Genomic DNA, 25,961 nt, shown 5'->3' with positions numbered 1-25,961 from the left:
CCCTCAGGGCCTAAAACTACTATGATTGGGTTGTAATTGAATGTTGACTGATTCCAATTTCCCACAATGAGAATGAATGAGATTTTAAATGTCGCTGTGGAGAAAACAGTGCTTTATATTTAAAGAGACAAACGCTGACCTCTAGTGGTGGTAGGTGGATTACAGTTTTACTTAAACAAAAATGTACAAATATTTTATTTTAATGCAATCTGTTGTTCTATTCACACAGAAATAAATGTATTCATTATTTGAAATAAGTTATTCAAGTATCGATATTCAGCTTCTTGTTAAGCATAAACATATGCTCACATTATACAATATGCAATAGTATTATGAGCTGTGCAAAAATGGGATAAAACAATATCCCAACACTCTCCTCTCATTGAGATTTAATATTATATAGAGCAGTCACTCCTTGTTGCACAGAAACTGGTGACTGATGACAAAGTGGAGGGGAAAAAAGGAAAGACTGTGGAGAAACAAAGAAATAAATGTGTCTCAGATTGTGTATTTCCTCATGTGTTACCCTGTTATCCTGCTAGCTGGTTTTTGCTGCTTTTACGAAGAAGGAGTCACAGGAGTATCGCAGGAAGCGGTAGATCTCCTCGGCTCTGGTTCGACTCATACAGCCTCCCTTCTGTATGGCTTCGATCGAGCTGCGGGAGAGAAACCATCACATGTAACGCCCATCTGAAACTCAGTGTTCCCCTCTGTTCAATCTTCACTCACCTGTTTATTACATGTGCAATTGATCTGAAGTTGTGGCTCATGTTGAGAGCATGGGCGTAGCTGACTGAAGGCAGGCTCAGGTACAGCTGCAGGGCCTGCTCTCTGTGCTGCCCTTTGACCTCCAGCGGAACAGCGATGCCCTGACCCTTACGTTGCTCTAGATGCGCCAGGTCTGCCAGCAATCCTGCACTTTCTTCAGCGCTGTCACTCCACAGCAGGCGGATTCCAGTACGCACCAGTGCTGCCAGAGTGCTGTCATAGTAACGTGTACGCTGAAGTGGACGGGACGCCTCACCTGGAAGAGTGATGTTCAATACATATGTATAGACGGCGTATGATTGATGTTCATATTTTCTGATGAAGATGAGATGAATATTTTATATTCAAACCTGTTTTGCTTCGATCTTTTTCCACAATCAGGCACACGCGTTCAAACAAACCCTGCAGGCTTTTCACTCTGTCGGCCAAGCGCTTCCGGTTCTGAGGCGTGGCCAGATCCGATTGGCTGTGCCTCTCCACCGCCATGCGGTTGCTGACGATGAAGTAGCTGTTGTCTAGTGAGCAGACGTGGACGGTGGCCGCGTGCTTCTGACGCAGGCAGGTCATCAGTTCCACACCGCTGCTGATGCAACGACTGTCCACCAGTATGCACACAGATGTAGAGGAAGCAGAGGAAGTGGCAGGGAGAGTCTTGAGAAAGGAAAAAAATGAATGTAGTTTTCAAGTCATCTGTATATTTTCCCAGTGTGTGTGTGTGTGTGTGTGTGTGTGTTCTTCTTTGCTCCTACCTGGAGTTGTTTCTTTGAGGACTCTGGCTCTACAAAGTCCAGCTCATCAGAGAGAAGATGCTGAGATTCTACTCTCTGGCGACACCTGCAGGACAAAGATGGCATAGTTGACTTGGTTGCTAAGCATTTTGTACACACAGTGTGTGTGAGGATTCCTTTACCTCTCATTTGTCCATTCTTCTCTCCCTTGTGCTTTGCTCAAAAGTGACACCTTGGATGCTATGGTTGCAGATGCAGAGACTCTGCTCGGCTCAGGCCGTACGGCGACCACACCCCCTCCTGCTGTGAGCCTCCTCTCTGTACTAACTTCCTCTGTTTCCTCTTCACTAGAGTCGTTCACACGTATGATTCGGGTGCGTTTGTTTTTTTCTCCTACTTTCTGTTGCAGGTGTGATTCAGTGGCGATTCCGACCCGTGCTCGGGCTTTGTGCAGGAAGACGCGGCGCCTGGTGGCGTACTGCCTCCTCCCGTCCACGTAGGAGGCCTCGGGCAGGAGCTCAATGTCCTCAGCCTCTTCTTCGCTGCTGCTGCCCAGCTCCTCCACGTCACTGCCCACCACAAAGCTGTCCTCTGCATATGTCTCATCCATCTCAGGAACCTGGTCCGTAGAAAAGCAGATAATACATCATCAAACTTGCATCATTTGCATTTTCAATAAATCAGCTGACGATTATTTATGGAATACCTGAGAAAAGATGTCCATGTTGTGACGGTTTCTGTAGGACATTTTGAATTTGCCTTGGATTGCAGGGCTTTTCACAGACTTCAGGTAAAACCCGTGCATGTCTGAGTCTGAGGAGAACAGACAGGATGTCAAAGTGTAAATGTCACAGCGTTCTGCTTCTCATAACGGAGAAATTGGAATAACAATTGTGCATCACCATTCAGCCCCTGAGAGCAGTGCGTGTTGTCCACCACAAAGCCGCCAAGAGACTGATTCTGTTCTTCGCCGTCCTCTTCGTCAGATGAAACGCCCTCCTCATCCTCAGACAGCAACGCTTCTTCATCCAGGAACTGACGCCCTTTTCGGCATATGGCGTGCTAAGAGGTGGAGGGATGGAAAATGTCAGGGCTGACAGATGCTGAGGGTGTCTGTGCAGCTGGCAGATATTTATCGATGTAACATTTTTATGACAAGGTCATATTAGGAGAAAACTCTGTTGTTACTCTATTTTATGAATTACAGGTCTTTCTTTACTCTTACATGCCAGATTTAACCACAGCTCTAAGCCACACACACACACACACACAACTAGGCAACAACTGAGAGTTATCATGTAAAGAGGCAGATATTTGACTGGTATAGACTAAAGCTAAGCTTAAAGAGAATCCCACACTGTACTCCACGATGAGGACAAAAGGGCTTATATACTAACAGATGTCAAAATGTTAGATAACTAACATAAAGCATGTCGTCAGCCATCTGCTGCTGTACACACCTTAGCGCTGGCTTGCTTCTCTATCTGCCTCTCGGCTCCCTTTGCCGTGGGTTTGCGTGTGACAATGGACTCGCTCTGGAAGTCGTCATCATCCTCTGTTTCATTAGACTGGAACAGAGACACACAAATTAGTCATTAGGCTGTGAATGGATGTACGGTGTAGCATATGATGTAATAATGGTGGTAAGATATGCACAGAGCTAAGATGTTCAAATTGAGTACAATGTAGCATATATTCATTCTGATGGAGAAAATCTTACTGTATTAAGTGCAGTGGCACGTTTCCTCTTCACCACCACCGGGGAGTCCACATCAGCGAAGACTTTGGACTGGCAAAGTAACATTATACAAACAGGGCAAACACTTTTTTTTTTTTGCTGAGACATTTCAGGAGAAGCTTCTGCTGTTCTCATTAGCTGGTTGTCATGGCGACCACAGGCACCTTGGAAATGATTGCTGAGAGACCTGTCTGTATCAGATATCTCCTGTCCTTTTTTTGTATCAAGACTTGAGGTGAACTGTGTTTATTTTCTCATGTCTTTTTTTTTTTTTTTAGATTTCAGGTGTTTTAAAGGTGAAAAGAATCTGCAGAATCATGATAAAGATCACTGATTGCAAGTCTGCTCACCGTTTCTGGGGACGACAGGGGGTTAACCTTGTTCTGGTGTCTTCTTTTGTGAAGCACAACTTCGTCTTCGCTGTCACTGTGGCACTCGGCTAAGAACAAAGTGTGCAGGTGTCAGCACATTCAAACAGAAGTTTATAGATCAAGCTGTTTTGATTGTAACTGTTACCTGGATGAGGAGGGGAGTGTAGCACAGAAAAAGACTGCTTAGCAACGTTGCCTTCTGCCCGTCTCCTCTTTAAGATGGAGGATGCATCTGTGTTACCGGTGTTGCCGGGCAGGAGTGTGCGCCTTGCTCCTGCTGATGTGATGGGAGATGGCAGTGCTGTACATTGTGGAGTAGATATGCTGCGCACTGCAGGTGTCCTCTGCTTAGTGAAGTTATTATAGGGAGTAGAGGAGTTTGAGGAAACCGGCAAAGATACAGTGGAGCCCGGCTGCTTTTTAGGTGGCGGAGGAGATGCCGGCATAAGCGAAGCCTCTCTTTCCGTTTCCTCCTCTGAGTCGTCCAGTGAGTAGCCAAGGTCAAAGTTGACAGAAAACAAGTCATGGCAGCTGTCAAAAGACTGACATGAATGATCTGTCTCAGGTTTTGTTTGTGCTGAGGTGTTTGTTGTGTTATGTGTAGTAGTTACATGCTTTGCGTGTGCCAAGTCAAGCACTTCCTCTGTGTTTGATCTGTGTGTGCTCCCAGCTGACTCTGTGGGGCTGCAGGGTTTTATTGGGGTTTTCATGTGTGCAGTCTTTTCTGTACTCTCAGCAGCGACACTGGGGGACGTCCTGGGTGTGACGCCGTCCTCAGGAGTGGGGATATCTGGAATGGACAACTGCAGGAAGGCTTCGTCGTCCCCGAACAGATCTATGCTCTCGTCCATCTCTGAGCCATGATCATTGTCTTTTTCAGCATCTGTCTCCTCCCTCACATCATCCCTGCTCAAACTATTTTCTACGTCCTTTTTTTCTGCAAGTTCCTCCATGAAGTCACTGCACATTTCCTCCTCTGTTTCCCTTTGGACTTCATCATCTTCAAATACTTCATCCCAAGTCGGACTGGCAGCTGCTGCACAGACGGGCTGATTTGTCTCACTAGGCCAGTTGGAAGAGACTTTTCCACCCTCTGTATCCACTGGAGCGGCATCTACTTCCATCATGTCGTCTTCATCATCATCATCATCGTCCACATTCAGGTTAAAGCTGACTGCGAATGGCTGATGAGGAGTGGGAGGAAGTGACGGAGCAGCCTCTAAAACATCCGGCACTGCTGGTGGAGATCTGGACAGGAGATCGGCCACGCTGGCCAGAATGGCTTTCAGACTCCCATCTGGGAGGAGCTTATCATTGAAAGGTGTGGGTGCCGAATCCCATTTAGGCAGGTAGAACATTGACTGAAGTTCAATGTCTTCATCATTTTTAGCAGTCATCTGTGGAGCACTGTCTAAAGGTACATCCATCCTAATAATGGCACAGTCATCATGGATTTCTGGAGGACAAACTTCCTCTGCGTGATCCTTAGGTGCTTCAGTATAAGGTTCAACAGGACGCTGTAGTGTATTCTCATCAACATATTCCAGCTCAGACCAAGAAAGATGTTTAGGTTTGTCGTTGGTTGTTTTCCTGGCTTTCTTTTTCTTTTGTGCGCTTGTCCCCACGTTCACTTTTTGGAGGTAAGGAAGGAGCTCCTGTTCGTAACGACATTCACCCTGAAACACAGAAAACTGTATAAGATCCACCAGCAGCAAGTGCAGCGAGCTGTGATCAACCTCCAGGATCAATAATGCTCTTAGAACAGACGTGGCACCCTGATGTCACCAGCGTGTCCATACAATAATTAGATCACAGTGCTCTATAAGGTGAGGCCTCATGTGGATACATATCAAGTCTGATGTAACGGTAAATGTTAAAATATAGCAATATATGACAAAATAAGAACTTACTAAATCTTAATCTTTTTGCACACACATCATCTAGCACCACTCATGTGAACGGACCACATGACCTGGAAGTGATTCATCTAAAGTGGTATCCTGCTTGGGTCGACAGGGCGCCATCGAACCTGTGACCAGCAGGAGGAAGCTGCTCGGTGAACCCAGAGAAGGAGGGCTGGAGGAGGACTGTAATTGGACAAGCCTCACACCTAATAAAGCTTCCTTCAAGCCTTATCTGCTTTCTGTCTCTTTAACTGTCAAAACTGTTTAACTGATAAAAAAGCCTCTACACCTAAAATGCAGTGACAAGAAGAGAACACATTACCCCAATTCCACCACAATACGGTTTAAGAGTTTTAATCAGGTCCAAGGCATTAAATGGATTGATTCTGAGCTATGTCTCTGACCTGCTAAGCCCGTACTTAGGGCTCGCAGTTCCCTAGGCTAGGCAAGGTTTTTGTTAATTTGCCATCATGGCACTGCAGAATAAATTTGCTATTTCCTGTTTTACTTCTGATTTATTCATCACTAATAATATTTTTCTCTACTGAGTTTTAAAGTTAAAATTAAAAATTAAAATTGAAAGTTAAAAAAAGGGGGGGGGATCAGATTTATTTTTATGAAATTAAAAGAAATGGAAATTCCAAGGCCGTGCGTGCGGCTGAACATTTATCATCGCGTTGGTTTTGTACTTTTGGATAATTATAGGAGAGGTGGAGAGGCATGTTTTATTTACGAGCTGCTGTGTTTTATTGATGAGGCGTGAACTCAGTCACTGAGTTTCTTGATCAGCAGGTTTATGAAGTGTGCAGTTGCACAAAAAGTACAAGAAACACTGTGTGCAGCATGTTTTCCTGAGCCATCATAATGCTTTGGGAATTAAAAACACTCGTAAAGCAGGGAGCAATCATTTCTGCATTCCATCTAGATAAAGGATTACAGTAAATAACTATCTATGTTGCCTCGTTGTCGTCATTGTTACTATTATTATTATTATTATTAACTGGTTTCAGACCTTGAGCTTCCAGCGCTCTGCAGATAAAATATCAGAGGCTTTCCCTATGAAAAAATACTCTTTACATTAATCACTGTATTAAAAATAATTTTTTAAAATGAGTTGCCAAGGATGTGCTGACATCATCCCTGACACTAGGCCATGTTTTTTTATATTTTTAAAAAAACGCACATGCAGCTGAAGCAGCAAGATTGTTATAAAGCCTCCAGTATTATGACACCACGTTAATTCACTAAGCCTACAAGAAATATGCCCTTAACTGAAAATGATTCTACCAGCCAGCTGAAGGTGGAAAATGACTCATCAGAGCAGATCATGTTGAAGTTGGAGCTTAAATTGTCATTACAATAAAACAGCAGGTCCCCGCTTCAAATATAGGATGAACCATTTGTTCATCAAGATCACTTCTTGGGGTTGTCACCACTTAAAACATGGACATTTCCAGGATTTTGCTGTCATCTCAGGCTCAGACATACATTATTGGATTTACCAGCTATGCAGCTTCTAGGTCCTCCTAAACCTCCAAGGTGATGTGACCAAAGCATACTAATCAGATGGCTGAACCACCTTGACTGGTTACTCCTGACACAAACAAGCTGCTGCTACACCAGGAGCTCCCCCTCTAGGAACATTCCAGCCACTTGTATCTGCAAATTGAGTCACCAAGATCCAGAGGAACCATTTACAAACACCTGCACTTTGTTGTGGTTGCTTTTTGCCCTTTGTGATGCGTATATCTGACACAGGATTGTAAATCAAGTTTAACTTATAATCAAAAATATCAAATCTAATCAAGTGAATTTATAACTCATTTACAGTCCCGTATTTAAGTTTCCATGTTACCATGTTACATTAATTAAATCAACAAGAATTTAAATGTCGCTAATGACGATGATGTCAAAACTGTAAAAAAAAAAAATGTTTCTGATAAATTGCAGAAGTGAATGGCAGCTTTCAGGTTAATCTATCTCGAACACATGTTTTTATTAGATGCAGCTTTGCTCAAAGCTAACTAAGGCTTGTAGTATATGACCTTAGAGCATGGGAACGAGAATCTGTTATCATAAAGAAAAAGATGCCCTTTTTCCAACACTATCTGTTACTAAAACATAATGCATCGAACACAGGATTAAGCTTAACCCATGGCGCTCAATTAAAAAAAAACAAAAAGATTAGATCTGGAGACTGAAAAGTAACCTTAAACAGAGGGAGAGGCCGCGCTGCAGATGGCTGGATGGGTCAGACCGTTCACAACCGTGAAGGAAGCAGCAAAGTGGAAACTGCTTGCTGTTGATTGTCTGAACGCAGCACAATAATCATATGAATTTGATGCTTATGAACACATACAAAGAGTGCATCATCTGTGTTAATCAGTCTGCATGATTTTGTTTCCAAACATGCTGCCTACAGCTCAGGATAAGAGGTGTCTTTGTCCTCAGACTGATGGACACTGACACAAGCTGCCCGAATCCAAAGGTTTTACGATCTGTACTGCAAATCAGAATGATTAGCGCCATTTCAGAGCTACAGTTACTAGCTGTAAACACTGAGAAAATTGGGTGTACATTTAGTTAAATATATATATATATACTTAGTACTTATGTGGCCCACATATTGAAACTCAAAAAAAAAAATTCAAAGACTTTTATGCTGAAAGGCCATAAACATGCAATGCAATTTGTTATTCCACAATAAAAATATGATGATAAACCCATATACTTAACATTATAATCATTATGTCAGTAAGTTTGTGTTTTATTTACTTTAATTTATTTTTATCTCATGTTGACGAAGATTCTCAGTCATCGTTTTCGTTGGCAACTGGACTTGTAAGTCCAGTTGTCTTGCTGAGTTATTTTGATCTCCCACTCCCCTCTACTCAGCGCAGTACGCTATACATGTGGGTCATCACAAGCCGACCTACTTCCAGTTTCCTGGCCTTATGTAACAGTTCAGAGAATGGTTTCATAATCACAGGAGAAGAGGCCTGCCTGTTCCTCGTGGGCCTTCTCATCGTAAAAAGAGACAAAGACAGCATAATGAAACACACACGATGGCCTCAAATGGGCATAATGGCTTCTGGATTCTAAGGCTTTTCTAAGGAGATTTCTTTAAGGAAACAAATGTTTCATTTATGTGATGTTGCTTTTTCTTCCTCAAAGAAAAAGGGCAAAAAAATGGTCTGCAATAGTTAATCTAAATAGAGAGCTCTCAGAACATGTTTCAAATTCCTTACTGCAAAGGTTAATGCTGGATTGTCTCTGTGGAATTGCTGATTTGGAACATTTTCTCTCACTGAAAACAGACTTTAATTTAATTTTGTGAGATAATAGATTAGTCTGTTCTGTGGCTCCAGATCATTTAAGGAATCTAATATTAAATTTGGTATTTATTCTGTCTATAGGCTTTATCTAGTGTTTTTTTTTTCTCCTGTTGTGGGCTTATTTGTCTAACGGTTACATATACCTTTTACGACGTAAAATGACGTAAAAGGTATAAATGGTCAGTATTGTCTGCTATACCTGAATTCATTCATAGAGGTATGGGAGACATTAAGTTTCCATCTTGCCCAGTAATCCTTTTTTGTTTTTACAGGTGGGATCATATTCTCCTTTCAGGACAGGGTCAAGACTCACAGGGGATGGGGGGTGTGGGGTAGGTAATAAGAGTCCACTTGTTATTTCAGCCAATAATCTTAGCTTTATCATAATCTCTGACCCAATTTGAAGGATTTGGACGAAATCGGAGGTCTTATCGATAGCACAATCTTACGAAACAGCAGATGGTGGGATGAGGAGGCTTGTAAAAAAAAAACTGATTCTCTGAGATGATAAGGTAATGGTCTTATATGAACATGGTCATGAAAACAAACATCACCCTGTTTTATGTGTCCTTCCTGATTGCCCATTTCTAGATCTGATGATCTTGTCGATACTAGAGGGAAAAACATAGCTAACAAAATTAAAATAAAAAAAAAAACACACTTACATCATGAAGTGTGTTTATAATACAAGGAATTTTCCTCCAGGTCAAAAAAATGACGAATTTAGTAACTCAACACAAACCACAATTGTGTGTTCACATGCAGCTCAGCTGATTCCTTGCAGCCTGGAAAGTTAGTGAATTTTTGTTCTCCCTTTAGAAAATGCACACTACTGTCTTTCTTTTTTTAATCAGGATTCAGGCCATCTTATGGAACCATCTCCCATTACCAGTAATACTTTCAGTTTCTGATTATACAGGATTTCAATTCATTATTGCCGCTTAGTTAATTTTTCAGCTGTGCAAAACTAATTTTCCATTCTCTCACCTCATTTTCCTCTTTCATTCCGTCTATGAGCTCCATCACTTTGACGAAGTGGTTGCAGCGGAGGGAGTGATCGACAGTATGTGAAGGAAGAGATTTGTGCTGCCAGTGCCTCCATTCCCAAAGAGACAGCTCTCTGGATGGTGGGCCGTCTGTGGAAACATCCTCCTTAATCAGAAAAATAAGGGTTTAGTGTCGCTGGTCTGATTGTGTTTGAGATATATAAATGGCAAGTATTTCTGTGGGCAGGAGGTTTTTCCCACATGGAACCAAGGCAAAATCTTATCATTTATATAAATCATTAAAAAAATATCTTGATCAAATATCTATGAGTCAGTTTTTCCTGTTATGACCTGACAACACATTAAATGTTATTTTGGTTTTTTTTAGCCTGGGAAACAGCCAAATTTGAGATCTCATTTCTGTGATGCAGAGACAGAACACTCTGTCCAATCAGATTTCTAATCACCCTCGTCAATCACAGCCAAATCACAAGTGTTAAAATAAAATAGGTTTGATGTTGTGAAACAGAAGCACAAACACCTGTTGTTGTAAACAACGTGTGTGACATACTTCCAGACAGGATTTGGTAAAAAAAAAAAAACGTTTATTGACCTACTGTCCCTAGTGGTTGCCAAACCTGGGGCATAGTAACAGAAGGAAGCTAGTTGTTGATAATGTTACTCAACACTGCTACAAGCAGAGCAGTTGTCCATGATTAAAGTCACACTTTCAAATATAATTTTTGCATTACATGGTCTGTCAGGTTTATATTTTCCTGTCACTTAGCACCCCGCTGCAGTTTTCATTGCTCTGACTGGTTGTGGGTCTGCTATTATGCTAATAAAGCCCCAAAGAAATCAAAGCAGAGTTACCTGAGGTGGTGGGTCACTGGGTATGGACATGAAGTGTGACTGCTTCAAGGTTGGATGAGGTTCGTGGTCACCCAGCTTCATGGTGGACTCCCACAGGGAATATTCTGTGCTGCTCAGAAAGCCGTCGGACTTTGCACTGCCTTGTTTGACTGCAATCAGAAACACACAAGCAGTTTAGAAACTCACGTTAAGACTGAAATAAATCACAGACAGAATCTGCTCCTGCCTTGTCACTCACTCAGGTTTTGAGGATGGATGAGTGACGCTCGTCCCTCCGAGTGGGACCGTCGACCCCTGCCAGACCTCCTGCCGCTCTCCCTGTGGTCGAACTGGCCGCAGGTGATGTGCATCTTATGGAGGATGGGGTTCACCCCTTCAGGAAGCATGCGGGGGCTGTTGGGGTACATGTGGAAGCCGCTTTTGTTGGCAGTGATGGACTTGTACACGCTGCGCTTGTTGCTCTGGCTCTGATTGTAGGTCTGTGGCAAAATGAAGGCTATAATTATCACATACATGGAGCTGCGTGAGGGTTCATCATTGTGAGAGGAAGACACATGAAGACACTCACCCTCTCTTCCCGTCCCTCAGCCAGGATGACGACGATGCGTCCTTGGCGCTTGCGTCCTGTGCGTCCCATCCTCTGCACAAGGCGAATAGGATTTTTTTGTGCATCGAAGCACACGATGAGGTCGACCTCACCAATGTCTAACCCTTCTTCTCCCACGCAGGTGGACACCAGTGTGTTAAAGCCTCCCTGTCGGAACCTCTGCACCACCTGCAACACAGGTGAAGAAATCCATCTTATGTCATTATCCTACAATTGTATCCTTCATATTGGTGAATGTAGCATACACAAACTGTCCTTTTGACATATGTCAGACATAATGTACAGTTCTATTAATTGTGTGCCTGGAAGAAATGGCAAGGACGGCCTGCAGAGCCAAATTGTGGTGAATGGCAGACATCAGGTGGGGTAGAAAATTATACTAACCTTTCCCGCTATTAAAGAATAATAACTACTTGAGGAAGTGCTATTATGGGACTGAGATGCTGACATCTTTGTCTAAAACATTAAGTGCCACATTTCATTGTAAGAAAAGAACAAGTGAAACACCTCCAGCTGCTCCTTCTGGGTGAAGCCTTTCACCCCCTTCCCAGCTGAAGCTTGGCCCATAAAGGTCATGACCCTGATGAGCGGTGCATGGCGGCTCAACATGGCTGCGATCTCCTGCACGCTTTCCCGAAACGATGAGAAGATCATCACACGTGTGCTTACTTCCTGAGGACCTAATGAGACAGACGAGAATCAAACATTTCGCTGACTTCTTACAGTGTTTTCAGTTCAGCATGCCTGCAGGAATGCTTTGTTCAGTGATCCTCTCCAAATTGAATATGCTCAGAGTGAACACACCAGCTTCCAAATATGTTTTGGTTTTTTGCCTCCAAGTTATGTATCATGTGATTATATGAATTTACAGTATGCACTTTGGATGCTTTTGTGTGTTTAGTGAGGACAGCCTCTAATTATCTTAATCATTGTACAACTATTTATTTAAAAAATAAGGGTACACTTTAGTTTTAACCTATTAAAGCACTGCTTTCCTCACCATTGCTGTCCTCTGTGCTCTCAGCCCACTGTCTGAAGTGCTGCAGCACCACTTCCTCCAGTTTCTCCAGCTTGGGGTGACTGTAAATGAATGGCTCATCTGGACCTACGAACATAGAAAACATTAGGCAGTTCAGTACGTTCCATTTCCAAATCAGATTATAAATGGAGGAATTGAAAACAGGTTAAATTCAAATTTTCCAAAAGTCTCATCTGATGACACTACAGGCTCAGAAATGACGTGGTGAGAATGAGAGCTCCTGTACCAGAAGATGGCTTCGCAAACATGGCCTCCATCTCCTGGTAAAGGTCCATGAACATGGGAGTCCTCAGCAGCTCATTCTTGGCCCTGGACATCTCTGCACAAAATAAGGGCCGAGGAGAGAGTCACATTAAACACATCCTTCCAAAACGCAGAAGAGCTCGACAAACATGTAAATGTGAGGCGGAGGTTAATGTGCTGAGACGAGAGGTAACATGACTGACCTCTGGATCCGTCCATGATTCCCTGGATGTAAAAGAAGAGCGATCTGAGGCCCATCTGCATCAGCAGCTCGTAGCCATGGTACAGGCTGATGCAAAGGGCAAAGTCACCCTCCAGCATTCCCTGCTGAGGACCCTGCAGGAAAGCATGTTATTCCGTGACACCAAGGTGAGACCAGCAGTGAGGTGATAGTAAATTCTGCAGGCACAGGCCAGATTATATTCATATAAAACAGGGTATTCTGCTAATCAGATTATAACATACCCATGTTTTTATTACACAGCCCTGTAGAGTACTCAATTCTGACCAATCGATGACATCATACTGAAGGCAGTTATTTCTGTACATGTTATGTATGTTCTGATCCCTGAGGAACATCAGGGTCCAATATGTTTTTATGTATCTATTTTTTAGGTGCCTATATTTTATTTCTTCAGCAGCGTGATGCACAGCGGTTATTATTCCTTCTAAATACAGTATTTGAACCATTTAATGCCCTCCTATATCACGTGCACCAGCATATCTGTTGCAGACTATAGCGCACATGATAACACACAGTAAACCATGCCTTGATGTGTGGTGGTGGGTTCTTGCGGAACTGATCCCTGGCAAGAATGAGCTGGTACTTGGTGAGAATCCGCAGGTCCTTGTGGGCCATCGCTCGGTTCCTGACCAGACGAGACATGAATTTCTCCAGCACCTGTCAGGAAAGATGACAAAACAAGAAAAGAGAATGTATATAGGTCAATGATAATAGGCCATTTCCTTTGTGTTTGTGCTAATGCATCACACTGACAGGGTAGCAAATCTAGACACACATATATTCCCATTTTGAGATGTGAAGGTCTCTTTACTACTAGTACACACATGCACAAACTGTATTTTTTTTTATACGTGTCGGGGTCTTTCTGCTTTACCCTGTCCTCGTTTCCTAATAATGTGAAGAGCGATGAAAGCAGTTTGTTCAAGAGACGGGTTTAACAGCATCTATTCATCCTCACAGCTCCAAGATAATGGGATGCTGGGTCATTACAATTTCAATTTCAGCTGCAGAATAACAGACCGCCCTGAGAGGAAGAAGTGGGTTACCTTTTGGACTAGAAAATATTTTATAACAGATGACAGCCATTTTTCTGTTGGTTTTTGTTTTGTTTTTTTTGTTGCCTACTTTTGCCTGTGAGCTGTCTAGGATCAGTCTGTTTCCGAGGTGAAATGTGAGTGTGCTTCACAGATTATGGGGACAAAAGCAAAAGGTTAAATAACAACCTTTAATTCCACAATGACCTTTCAGGAAACATCAACAGCGATATCAACTGACCGTCGGTTTGTCCTCCTTGCACTTGTGAGAGACGGTCAGTTGATAATCGCTGGGTTCGGTCAGGTTTGTGCTTTATCACACACAACATACTAATTCTTTGTATTTATCTGTTGGATCAGTTTAAATGCAATGCACCAAAAGTCTGCTACTGCTTGAAAGAGCAGTGATTGTTGTTACATTGTAAAACTATAACAGTGATCAATACATTGTTGGTGGATGTACTATGGTGAACTGTACTTTTGATGTCTAAGTCAAGGGTTTGAAACAACATTTCTACCTTTACTTCCTCGGTTTTGTTCAATTTATTTTGCATGCTAATGCTTTTCTTTTGACCATACAGACAAATTATGATGACACACAATAAATAAAATACGCTAAGGTAAAGTCACTTAGTGCTCTGTACAGTGTTGAAATTCCACCCTAATACAGACCATCAGTTTCACCTCTACAGCCTCCCAGAAGAAGACCATTGGCCAGTTAGCTTGTAATGCTAAGGGGGTGAAGGATTAACCCTTTTTGGCCCTTTTCTCTGCTGCCACCCTTATGCCAGTTTTTGCAACACTATTATTAAAGGGACAAAGGGTAATCTCTGCATTGCTCTACCCCTTCAACTATCCATGTTCCTTAGTCATGAAATTGGCTTGCCGTTTCAAGCACTGAGACAAAGAGCCACAAGCTGGCTACAGCTGCCTCATGGTCTCTATAGCCGGTCAACAGGTGGTGCTCAATGTGAAAATGTGTACGCAGTGGTCAGGTCCAGATTATGAGATTACACAGAACCAGATTAGTGAGGTCACCGTTTGTTTAGTTGGAATGTGGAAAGAAGTAACAGAATGTGCAGAAGGAAATCACTGTTTCACGTCAAATACATTTTACACAGTGTAAGTAATATTTGTTTACTTTCTACCATCTAAATTTAAACCTGGTATTTTTATTAAATCATCAGGTGTATTTAAAGTCGCTGTACAAATAAAGTACACTCATCTCATTCTACACAGTTCTAAAAGCATTACATATATGCAATTTTCTTCATAATAAGACAAGGCATGTGGGTTAGGAATGAAATTAGTGAAGTAGTTCTACAAGAATGATGCAGATGCTAGATTTGGATTTATTAATGGAAATTATTTTTTTTTTAGCAAGAAAAAAAAATCATAAGGTGAAGTGAGGGGAGGAGAGCAGGCATGGGAGAAATGACAACACTATCCATGACAACCTCACTGAGCATGCTCAGTGCACCCAAGAAGCCCATTGGCTGAGGGGCATGGTACTAAGTGACGTGAGGAATCAGCGAAAAAGCCTGTCTGTAGACAGCTATTAATAACAGAACCTACACTAAGCTCAACACTCGCATGTCAACAATGGGGAAGACAAATGTGTGCGTGTGTCTGCACGGTGAAGCTTGCCCTCGAATCAATGAAGGGAGGAAATAATTAGGCTATAAGGAGAGGAGACCCAGTTACTCTGCCTAAATGAAGAGTGGAAATTCCATTATGGTTAATCATGTGATAGCAGATGAGACTGCTGCAAGGGAGCTGTTGTGAATTAAACTACACAATGAACTGCACTGAGAGCAAAGTGGTGATGTGGGTGTATAGATGCAACCACTGAGAGCACTGAGCCTATATTAAATCCTCTTCCTTGTAGAGTACAGTCAGCGTGTCCATCTGTATTTACGCACAGGCTCTCCCATGCGGACTATAGCTGATTATATAATGTCCTCTGTACGTGCGTGTGGAAGGGTGCAACATGGTGGCTGGCTGTTGCAGATCAGAGGAAATCCTTCCCAGTCTGTCCCCTAGTGCAAAAGTTCAAGTTTATTTGTAATCCTCTGACTGGGATTGAGATTTTTAATCATCACCCATATTAAACTACTCTTTAATGAAATAACAAAATATAACAATGTAACAAACGTGATTATTTATATTTTCTATATATATTATCATCCCTCTTTTTTAACTGTTGAGGAATATTTCTATCAAACCTACGCATGCAGTCGTGACAGGCAGACACATGTGTGCAAAGATACACAAACTCATTTGACTCATGCCCTTTCTGCTCTCCACCACTGTTGTCATGGCATCCTTCTCTAGCACCTGGATGCAAACAATCATGTCCATCATTTAGAAACATATTGATTAAACACAAAACAAGGCCTGTAGTTGTTTTTTATTGTTTGTTAGCCTACTGAATCATAATAACATATGTGTTAACATTCAATTATATACCATTATAAATGTATGTACATTTTTATATGTAATGATTTAAAATGTTAAAAATAAAAACTTTTATGGAATGTAAAATTTTACAAAATAAATAAATCAAAATAGTGCCCACTTTTTTTTTTTAACTTTCACTAACAATTGATTATTTTACTACACTGATATTGCAATAATACATAATCATGATCATGTGTGTTGAACCAAATAATTAATTACTATCAAATGAAGAAAAATAAAACCAGAATTACTGTGGGAATTATCCTTTTTTGGAAAATCAATTATTATTTGTCAGTAATAAAGGCTTGTAATTACATTTTTATATTGTGATCAGACTTTTAGATTTTTTTTTTAGTATTTAGTATTATAATTGTATTACTCTAACATATTTAATTGACAGTCGTAGTTACAGCTTCAGTTTATTAGGGTTTTAAAACCTATAAAAAAAAATATAAAATATAGTCTATGTTATTAATCATAGATATTCTATTACTAGAATAAATCTGCTCTCAGCTACAGTATTTAAATGCTGCTTGGACGTTAACACATCTGTAAATATAATCCAATAGGCTAATATACAATAAAAACACTTACAGGTTCTGTATAGTGTTTATTTAATAGGCTATATATTTTGCTATAGGCCCCTGTGTTCACACACTGGAGCCAAATACAGTGAAAGACCATGCTGTTCAGGAGCCTTGGTGTGTTTTGTTATTGTTTACATCTATGACTGGGTCAGAGCGGGCGCGGGTCTCTCGTATTTATGAGCTCGGTATCGCGAGAAGGAGAGGGGGGGGGGCTGCGGGAGCCAGCAGAGTCACGTGGTGTGGCGCTCCGCCCTCATCTCTATAAACACCGCATTCACCTCCGGCTACGGCAAGTCAGGCGTCCTGCTGCTCCGCACGGGAGAGAAGTGGCCGCCGTCACAACTTTACTGTGTTTTCGACGAATTTAAAGCGCGCCCTGCAAATAATATGGCTCTTTATGTCAGCTGTAACACACCGAACACAAACATGGCTAAATGAGTCGGGTAACGCGTAGCAGCGGCTGTTTTGCTTTCACCAGAGAGTCACGGCTCTCCTAATCTGGATAAACCGAGCACCGCGGTCCAGAAGGAAAAACACTGACGATTTGTAACGGAGCGTCACAGATTCATAAACAACAACAAAAAAGATTTTAGACTTTTGTTTTTTTTTTCGATTTGCGTTTTTCTAACGAAGAGAAATGGACCGAGGCGGGTGCCAGATGAGTGGCGGCGGCGGCGGCGGCGGTGGTGGCGGGGGTAGCGACCCGGACCGACACGGGATGATCACGTTAGAAGACCTGGAGTCCTTCTCCGAGGACAGGCTATCAGATTCAGGCAACGGCAGCCTGGAAGAAGAAGGAGAGACCATGGAAGAAGACGAAGGATCAGACCGACTGCTTCATTACTGGCAGGATGTGGCGAGAGGACACCAAGTGGACGTTCCACAAGGTAAACACGTAAATTCAGATCATTATAAATGGAAAGTTTGATTATTTAGAATCAAATGACTGTTGGCTTTATCTTTGTACCGGCCCTTCTTTTTAGAATAAACACATTTTTTTTATTTTAGGAGAAGTAAATCTTAAAAAATCTTAAACAATTTCGCCTGACTTCATTTAAAGTACTAAACTTTTTACCACCATGTAGCCTACATTGACCTAGTTCACAGTGCGGCACGTAGACACAACAGTCCCGGCCTGGATATTCCCCTTCCCTTCCAGCAAGCACGTACAGTTTAACTTTGCATAGCTCAGAGAAAAATGAGTACAGCTCCTTCTTTACAGTGTTTTCATGGGACCTCTGTGATCCCTGGAGGGATTTCTGCTGAGGCGAGAGTTAAGAATCTGTTATTTCAGCAACTTTATGTATGCAAAATAAAAATAAAAACACTGCTATGCTTAAAGTGTATATAACTATATTTAAGCCTCTTATGTGAAGTTTATTAATTCTATAGATCTAAAAGATCTATGACAACATTAGATCTTTTTTTTTCTTTGGCCCACTTCAGTTGTTCGTTGGCTGCAGCTGTGCATGAGGCCTTCTGAGTGGAAACTATTAGTAAAGTCTCATTTGCACAAAAAGCGAGAGCGCAACAAGTGTAGTGGGTTAGAATAAACCCTGAATGTTTATGGAAGCTAACATTTTAATGAGGTACAGGTTTTACTCACATCCAGTCCACAAATATTGGGGTTATGTGGTATATTAAACTAGTATCTACTTCTGGCACATATTATTCTAATAGGACAGTGCAAACAAAACAAAAAACAGACATGTAGGATTTTTGTATAAAAGCACATTTTTTTGGCATCTCCTGGGGCATTTGTTTTAAGGAAATATGCATAATTCATCATTCGGTTTTCATTTGAATGGTTGGATAGTTCATGCTCGACATTAAGGGGGAAAAAAAAAGCCAAGTCAACACAGTAAACGCATTGTTTACAGTTGCGTCAGAGGAAGAGCTGCTTTGTTTTGCTGGGGAAAGCAAAACTAACCAGTGAGAAGGGTTGGTTTTTACCCTACTGATGATGAGTTGTTGCAATAGTAATAAATTAGATGGAAGCATTAGCCCTGTTAGCTGTACTTTAATAAACAAGATGAGTTTTTGTTTACTTAACACCGCATCCTGTCGAAATAACAATAAGGTTACTGAAGTTTAAAAGTAATATTAAATCAAATGTACACTTTAATTGCCATTAACGTATGTGTGTGTAAAATTACATAAAAAGGCAGTGCACTTTTTTTTTTTTTTTTTTTAACATGTATGCTTTGTGAGTTATAATGTATTGTGTGTGTATGTGTGTCTACAAGATCTGTGTAGAATGTGTTCAGAATTGTTCAAGGTTGAACCCTTTTGTGACCCCTGAACTATTCCAGTTGACCAGTCCAGTGTCAGAGTCTGACTTAAGCACACACAGAGGGCCCCCTTAGGCAACACGCCAAACTAACTACACAAAATGGCCTGTACCCTCCGCCTGCCATCTGAAGTATTCATTTCATTTTAAATGTAACATGGCTTTGTCATGAATTTCACTTTGTAACCACTAACTAATAGAAATGTTTGTAAGCACATAAAGCAGGGAGGAGGTATTTCAGTAACTTCCATTACAGTATCATTATCTTCTCTGGAAAATTGTTGACCAGTAACTTGTTGCTTCAGAAGTTATATTTCACTATGTTAAACAAGATGCTTTACTTAACCTGAGACAATCTTGAATAATCTTGAACTCTGCAACCCTCTAAGTCACTGCTAATCACAGATCTTGATTACACAGACATGAACAATGGACCCTTTGACATCATCAACATTTTAATTCATCATTCACAGTAAAACGAATGCTCCAGTTATGTAACTTTGTAGTATTAAACAGACTCAAAGCCTTCTTATTCATTTGGATTGTGTATTGTATAGGCTAGGGTCTCCTGTTAGGCTTGTGTCCTCCTAATAGATCTATGACATGTGACCCACCCATCGCTGGTTTAATATGTCGGAAGTCACTGATGGTTTAACCAAAGTAGAGCTGCAGCGATTAGACGACGACGTCGACTATTAAAATTTAATAAATCATCGACGGGAGATTTTTATTGTCAACGAGACAACATTCAAAAGAACATTTCCTTCAGAATACACAAAGGAAGACAGCGGCATGTAGACTGTGCAAATCAGAGCTGACATTTCATGGCGGCACAACGGCAATGCACGAACACCTTAAACGTAAACACCCGGGAGCTGCGTCAACTCCTCCTCCTTATCCACACAGGTAAGCTAAGGTTTTAATAAGTTTACGCTGATATAGAAGTCACAAAGAGCATGCATGCAGTTGTTCTCTCACAGACAAAACAACTGACGAGAACGCAGTAATTTTGGGGATTCTCGACAATGCAGGTGTTTTTTTTATAAGCCCATATTAACGATTATTTATTTACTGAGGGTAGAAAAAACTTTAGTGTAGGGTATAGCATACATATTGCAAAAATATGTCACTGTCTAATTTTGTTCTTCTTTTTTTCTCTGTTTTGCAACACAGCCCCACGCAAAGACGAGTGGATGGGTTCGTTCAAAACCCCCCGAAATGACTAGTGTACTAACTGAAAGCATCTTGAACATGTTTGTCAAAGAAATGGTAAACACACTGCATCCAGGCTACCATTTACCTTGCAGGAGTCATTTCACCAAACTGATGGAGCAAAAGTATGAGGTTTTTTTTTTCTTTATACTGGATATACATTTCATGTGGAATAAATACACAAGTTGTTTATACAAGTTATTTTTCATGGGTTTTATTTTAATTTACTATAGGATATTATGACATGAGTTAATAGGCACAGCAACTCAAAGTCATGTAAGCACTAAGATGCAATAAAAATAATCGTTTGACTAGTCAACTGCCAAAATAATCATTAGTGACAGCCCTAAAGCAATTTTCCATCTAATTGTTGAGTCCTGAAACTTCAGAAAATGTGATTTTTTTTTGTACGGTAAATATACATCAACATAATTGTATGTGTAGGTATTTTGTTTTACTGTATTATTCTGGGGATCCTGCATTATCCTGGTATAGAAACCACCCACTGAGGCAATTCATTGTCTCAGCAGGAGCCTACTGGGAATCCAGCTACTGGCACATTGTCCTCCCTGTGCCCTCAGACCACAGCACTAATTGAGGACTTAAATGAAATCACTTGCTGGGGCTTTCTGATTCAGAGGGGATTAGCTACCTTGCCTCTACTGGTACTGAAGTTGTGGCCTCACTACAGTACTGTAAATAAGCACAAAGGCCTTGGCTACAGAACTGTTTTGCTCTAATTAGGATGGGGTGGTGTTAGTCTTAGGTGGGAGTGGTCTGCAACAATTTAATTGTCTTTTTCCACATTTACGGTAATTTCGACAGCTTTTATAGAATTAGTTTTTTATGCTGTGGCAAAGATGATATGCAAGAAATATTCACAATGACTCCTTGTAGAATAAAAAGAGATCACAGGAACAGATATTATGAACTGATGTGGATCCAGGAGAGGATCCTGGCTTGTAAATAAGACTTTGAGTTCATTATTCCAAATTTTTTTTAGGCTAAAAGTGCTTTCCAGTTACGGTTAACCCACTTCGCGTGTAACCTAATGAGTGAACTCCAAATTAGCTATCTGTATCTTCCCTTAGCAACAAAACCCCACAAATTATGCACACCATTCACATTGTCGAATATATAATAGCTGCATGTTGATCCGCTCTGATTGGCCATGACACAGAAGACATTTTTCATTTCAGTGTCTGAAACCCGTCTGATAAAAGTTGGCATTTGCATGCTGTCATCAGTACACACCGGTTTTGTTGGCTGACATGACTTCAACTGTCAAAATTATAGGCTCAATGTCTGTTTATGGTCTATGATGAAAAAAAAAATCCTCACACCTGGCACTGTCCCATTGTATCCATTCAACTGACAGACAGCATAATGTACAGAGCCACTTTATGGAACGTGTGACGACAGGTGATGGCTGCTCGCAGTGCAGTTTTTATTACAGAATCAACATATTTGCGTACATCGACTGATACGCTGACACCATTTTATACAGCAACCTAGCCTGTTCATATCTTGAGCATAGTCCGTGTCTACTACTGCTCTTCCTCTTCTGCAGAAAATGCAAGCAAAAAAATGTAAAAATGAACAGATTGAGTAAAAAAAAAACAGGGATAAAAGTAGGTCGTGTCTATGGCTCTGTATTGATTAGAAAAGCTCAGGTGCAAATACAGGCACACATGTGAGTTGCCTGTTCTGGGTCAACACTGAGCGGCTCTAGAGGTGCTGCCATAGAAAATGATGAGTTTGATGTGCGTGCATGCAGTACGTGCCTGCAGCTTGAGGCAACAGGTACGACGATATAGGCTGTGTTCCTTCTGCTCGAGGCTCATATGACTTGAATATTTTACTGTCAAGTAAAATACAGTGCCACTTTTAAACGTCTTAATAAATGAGTTTCATTCTCACTATCTTACACACACACCAGCTCATTTGTTTGATGTCAAATGATTGATCACCTAAATACCACAGATCCCTGTGACCTAGTTGTCCTCCACGGTATTGACCGACAAAATGTGGCTGAATCGGGTTCACTCTCTGTGGCTTGTAAAAAAAATGATGTATAAATAATGTATGATGTATAAATACTAGGATTGTACAATATTGCTTCTACTCGATAAGATGATATAACTGAAACTTTGGTAACTAAAATACTGTCAAATGTGTTTGTAAAATGTAATGCTGCAGTGTTTCACAATCACCAGCTAATGCTGTCGTCTCACCCCCCACCCCCCCTGTTAATACCAGTCTATACCTGGCCTTGGGCAGCTTTAGTGAATGTTCTCTCCATCAGCTCTGGTAAACATTACTGTCTGCAAACATGCTGGCACTGCAGCTCTGCCCAACTGGCAGCATTTTCTCACTCATTCAAATTACCAACACAGCTAGCAAACAGGAAGTCAGAACATTTCATACTGATACTATATATGTAGAATGTCTCGCATAATGTGAAATCCATTTCCAATTTTGTGACTTATGCAGGCAACACTGAGTGTTTATGCTGTCTGGTTTTTAAACACAAATATGGCATTTTAGTGAAATGTTTTCATTCCTGTCAACACGTGCTACTATTTTTTTTTGACCATTGTGTAAACACGCTAAGTATTGTTTGTATGTCTGCTTGACAGATATGGCAGAACCCATTCAACAGCTAACCAGCAACAACCACGGACGCAGTCACAGAGAACACATCCCTTTTACCCTCCTCACACGCAAGGAGAAGGTATTCAGCAGTGGGGAATAGCCTGCTTTTTATTTGATTGTTCTTGTTACAGTGAGTCACACAGAGCACACATGTGCAAACAGCTTTGGATTACACATAAAGTAACACCCGATAAATCAGGCCTCTCAACAAGAACAAGCTCATCTTCTTAAGACGTCGACTTCAGAACGCCGACTACATCATTGTCTTTTTACGGTCACGGTGTCATACTGTGCAAGTATGGGTCAGCTATTTATTTCCAACAAGATGATCGTGCCACCCAATACAATAAGCTGTTAAAACCCCTTAGAGGACCGTATAAATAAAGAAGGTTAATTGGTTTAACTTGAGTTAATTAGTTCATTAAAGCTTGGCTGGAGACTGCGGTTTAACAAAGGACAATCATGGCGCCCTATTCTTAGAGCAGGTTTAAGTGGTCTCAGTGATAGAGATGCATATGCACGCACAACTTGCTTGTAACATAGCCTAAAGCTGTAGAAATACAAACAAGAGCACTCCAAGCTCAATACAGTGATTTAAAAGGCCTTTAAAGTTCCATGGCTAGCATTTTATCTGAAAATACATTCATTTCTAGCGTACATGGGACACATTTTCATATAGTTTGTTGATATTTTGTTATATATCTTTGCAGTGTGGGGAGCTGCTATATGAAAAACGCCACTATGAAAAGGGCCACTGGGCTTGTATAACGATGCGTGAGGACACTTATGAACAGAGCATCTGCTATGGTTTTATGAGGATAATGAGATACATCTGCCAGCAGAACTCTTTAGGTGAGTGTAACAGCAAAAGATCATTTAACACGTATAATACTCAGGCTTTTAGAATCTTTGCTTCGTCCTTTAGTTCATTTTAGTTCCATTTCTTTCATCTAGGAGACTACCTGGGTATGACGCTGCCCATCGTGACAGTGATTCGCACAGACGAGAACCATTCTGTGCTCTCTAATGACGTCACTGTGGCGTACTACCTTCCGGAGGAACATCAGGCCCAGCCTCCTCATCCTTCTGACACTGACATTGTTGTTGAGATCTGGCCTGCCGCCATTGTATACACAAGGTGAGTCTACACCAGTTGTTCTTGATGACCTCACTTTTTTTTTTGTCACCTCGTACTTACACGCTGCTTCCTTCCACTTTCAGGCCCTTTACAGGTCCTACCAATGAAGTGACCATCATTGATCAGATCAATGCCATGGCTGAGCTGCTAGACTCGCCAGGCGAGTGTGTCAACGACTCTTTCATTGTGGCCGGCTACACCAACCCTGCTCACAGCAACCGCCAGAATGAGATCTGGTTCCTAGAGCGACACTGAGGGGACAGCAGCATCCTACTTGTGTGATCCTTGAGCCTAAAGACTCCCAAACACTGCCCCAGCTCAGCCACAGCCTCAGGTGCAACATCGTCTTTTGTCACCACCTCTACCTGAACTGACCACCAGCCTAGCACACTCCATTGGGTTTAGATTTTTTTCTTAAAAACAAGGAGCCATCAATTAAGCCGCATTTCTATTTAAGACAGATTTGACCCAAAAGAACTGGACTTAACCACTGCCATAGTCTCATGAACACAACCCAGATGTTAAGGGGAAGCTTTCAGCTCCTAAGCATAGTGCCCTCTTGTTAAAAGCGGAAATAGTTTTGACGCTTAGTGCTCTGTGAACATGGTGACCACTGAGTGGTGTCAGAAACATGTGACCGACTGTCTATCAGCAAAGGAAACAGGCTCCCAGTGGACACGCAGCCTTACTGTGCTCCTGTTCTGTTGCACACGATGTGGAGGACGCCGTTATTTACCGGCACCGTTTATCTACCATTTCTTTTTTTTTTTCTTTTATATATACACACACACACACACAACAGGTTACATGTTTATGTGATGCCAGTCACACTATATATTTTGTTTTTAAAAAAATAAGTGCAATATAGATAGCCAAAAAAAAAAAAAAAAAAATCAACAAGACAGTTCCTGGGCCACTGACCTGACCCAATCTGAAGGAGTGTTCAGCTGTTGGTATTGGGGATTAGGAAGCAGACCTGCAGCATGCATCACAGCCTCAGACACAACCTCCAGACCAGAACTAGTGGCTTAAACCATAAATAAGCTCCACACAATAGGTGACACTGCTGAATGACAATCATACTATAGATTATATACAACCTTTGCTCTTCAGAAATAGTGCAAAGTCTTGCATTCCTCGTGTCTCATATTGTGTCGTTACCACACAGGAGTAGTTACCTACGTACCTTTGTCAATGCTTTTTACTCGCTACTCTGTGTCAAAATTAGGAAGCATTCATTAATGTATTGTAAATACTACTGCTGCTGGGTAGAGCACAGAGAAGATCTTCTCTGTGATTATATAAAAAAATAGAGGAACGCTAAATTCTGTTTTAGTTCGAACTATTTTTCATGTCACAAATAAATCTATTGTCTATGAAGACAGAGAAATATATATATAAATATATATATGTTTATTCTTTTACTTTCGAACATTACACATACCAATGCAAAGCAACAATATTTTAACAGTAACGTCAGGTTATTTCTGCTCTGGAAATGTATTTACTGTTTGGGTGCCAGTGAACTAAAACTGGAAGTCAAATCATCACTGTGTGAGGATTCTTAGCAGGACAGGAGTGTTTATTACCGCCTTTAAACCAAGGTTTGTGTTGGAGAAAAGGGGGTATATATATATGAAAAAGATTAGGTTGGAATTTGGGAGAAAGCTGGCTTCATTTCACTATAGCCACAAAATAATGTCAAATAAATGTATTATGGAGAAAGCTAGCATTGGGTTGGGAAGGTTT

At 41.2% G+C, this 25,961-nt stretch overlaps 2 protein-coding genes across 2 annotated transcripts in view; one reads left to right on the top strand and one right to left on the bottom strand.

Annotated features, from left to right (window-relative positions):
• Nucleotides 1-36: 36 nt before the first annotated feature.
• Nucleotides 37-25,961, bottom strand: part of fancm (FA complementation group M) — a 29,147-nt gene continuing 3,222 nt past the window's right edge. Inside the window, exons 5-24 of the mRNA XM_028396215.1 lie at nucleotides 13,362-13,493; nucleotides 12,796-12,928; nucleotides 12,576-12,668; nucleotides 12,311-12,415; nucleotides 11,818-11,990; nucleotides 11,272-11,478; nucleotides 10,942-11,182; nucleotides 10,704-10,852; nucleotides 9,832-9,996; nucleotides 3,751-5,281; nucleotides 3,585-3,673; nucleotides 3,217-3,285; nucleotides 2,957-3,064; nucleotides 2,399-2,558; nucleotides 2,203-2,309; nucleotides 1,679-2,115; nucleotides 1,518-1,602; nucleotides 1,119-1,419; nucleotides 730-1,024; nucleotides 37-656 (exon numbers count right to left, since the gene is read on the bottom strand). Coding sequence (XP_028252016.1) covers nucleotides 539-656; nucleotides 730-1,024; nucleotides 1,119-1,419; nucleotides 1,518-1,602; nucleotides 1,679-2,115; nucleotides 2,203-2,309; nucleotides 2,399-2,558; nucleotides 2,957-3,064; nucleotides 3,217-3,285; nucleotides 3,585-3,673; nucleotides 3,751-5,281; nucleotides 9,832-9,996; nucleotides 10,704-10,852; nucleotides 10,942-11,182; nucleotides 11,272-11,478; nucleotides 11,818-11,990; nucleotides 12,311-12,415; nucleotides 12,576-12,668; nucleotides 12,796-12,928; nucleotides 13,362-13,493 — 4,698 coding nt within the window. The 3' untranslated portion in view covers nucleotides 37-538. The remainder of the gene's footprint in view (nucleotides 657-729; nucleotides 1,025-1,118; nucleotides 1,420-1,517; nucleotides 1,603-1,678; nucleotides 2,116-2,202; nucleotides 2,310-2,398; nucleotides 2,559-2,956; nucleotides 3,065-3,216; nucleotides 3,286-3,584; nucleotides 3,674-3,750; nucleotides 5,282-9,831; nucleotides 9,997-10,703; nucleotides 10,853-10,941; nucleotides 11,183-11,271; nucleotides 11,479-11,817; nucleotides 11,991-12,310; nucleotides 12,416-12,575; nucleotides 12,669-12,795; nucleotides 12,929-13,361; nucleotides 13,494-25,961) is intronic.
• On the top strand, nucleotides 17,209-25,641 carry soul3 (heme-binding protein soul3). The gene is made up of 5 exons (XM_028396220.1): nucleotides 17,209-17,804; nucleotides 23,059-23,153; nucleotides 23,785-23,926; nucleotides 24,029-24,212; nucleotides 24,296-25,641. The coding sequence occupies exons 1-5, from the start codon at nucleotides 17,555-17,557 to the stop codon at nucleotides 24,465-24,467; spliced, it is 843 nt and encodes a 280-aa protein (XP_028252021.1). The 5' UTR covers nucleotides 17,209-17,554; the 3' UTR covers nucleotides 24,468-25,641.

This window comes from Parambassis ranga, chromosome 22, assembly GCF_900634625.1.
Source record: "Parambassis ranga chromosome 22, fParRan2.1, whole genome shotgun sequence".
In the NCBI taxonomy this organism is placed as follows: Eukaryota; Metazoa; Chordata; class Actinopteri; family Ambassidae; genus Parambassis; species Parambassis ranga.
This window is presented reverse-complemented; position numbering and strand designations above follow the sequence as displayed.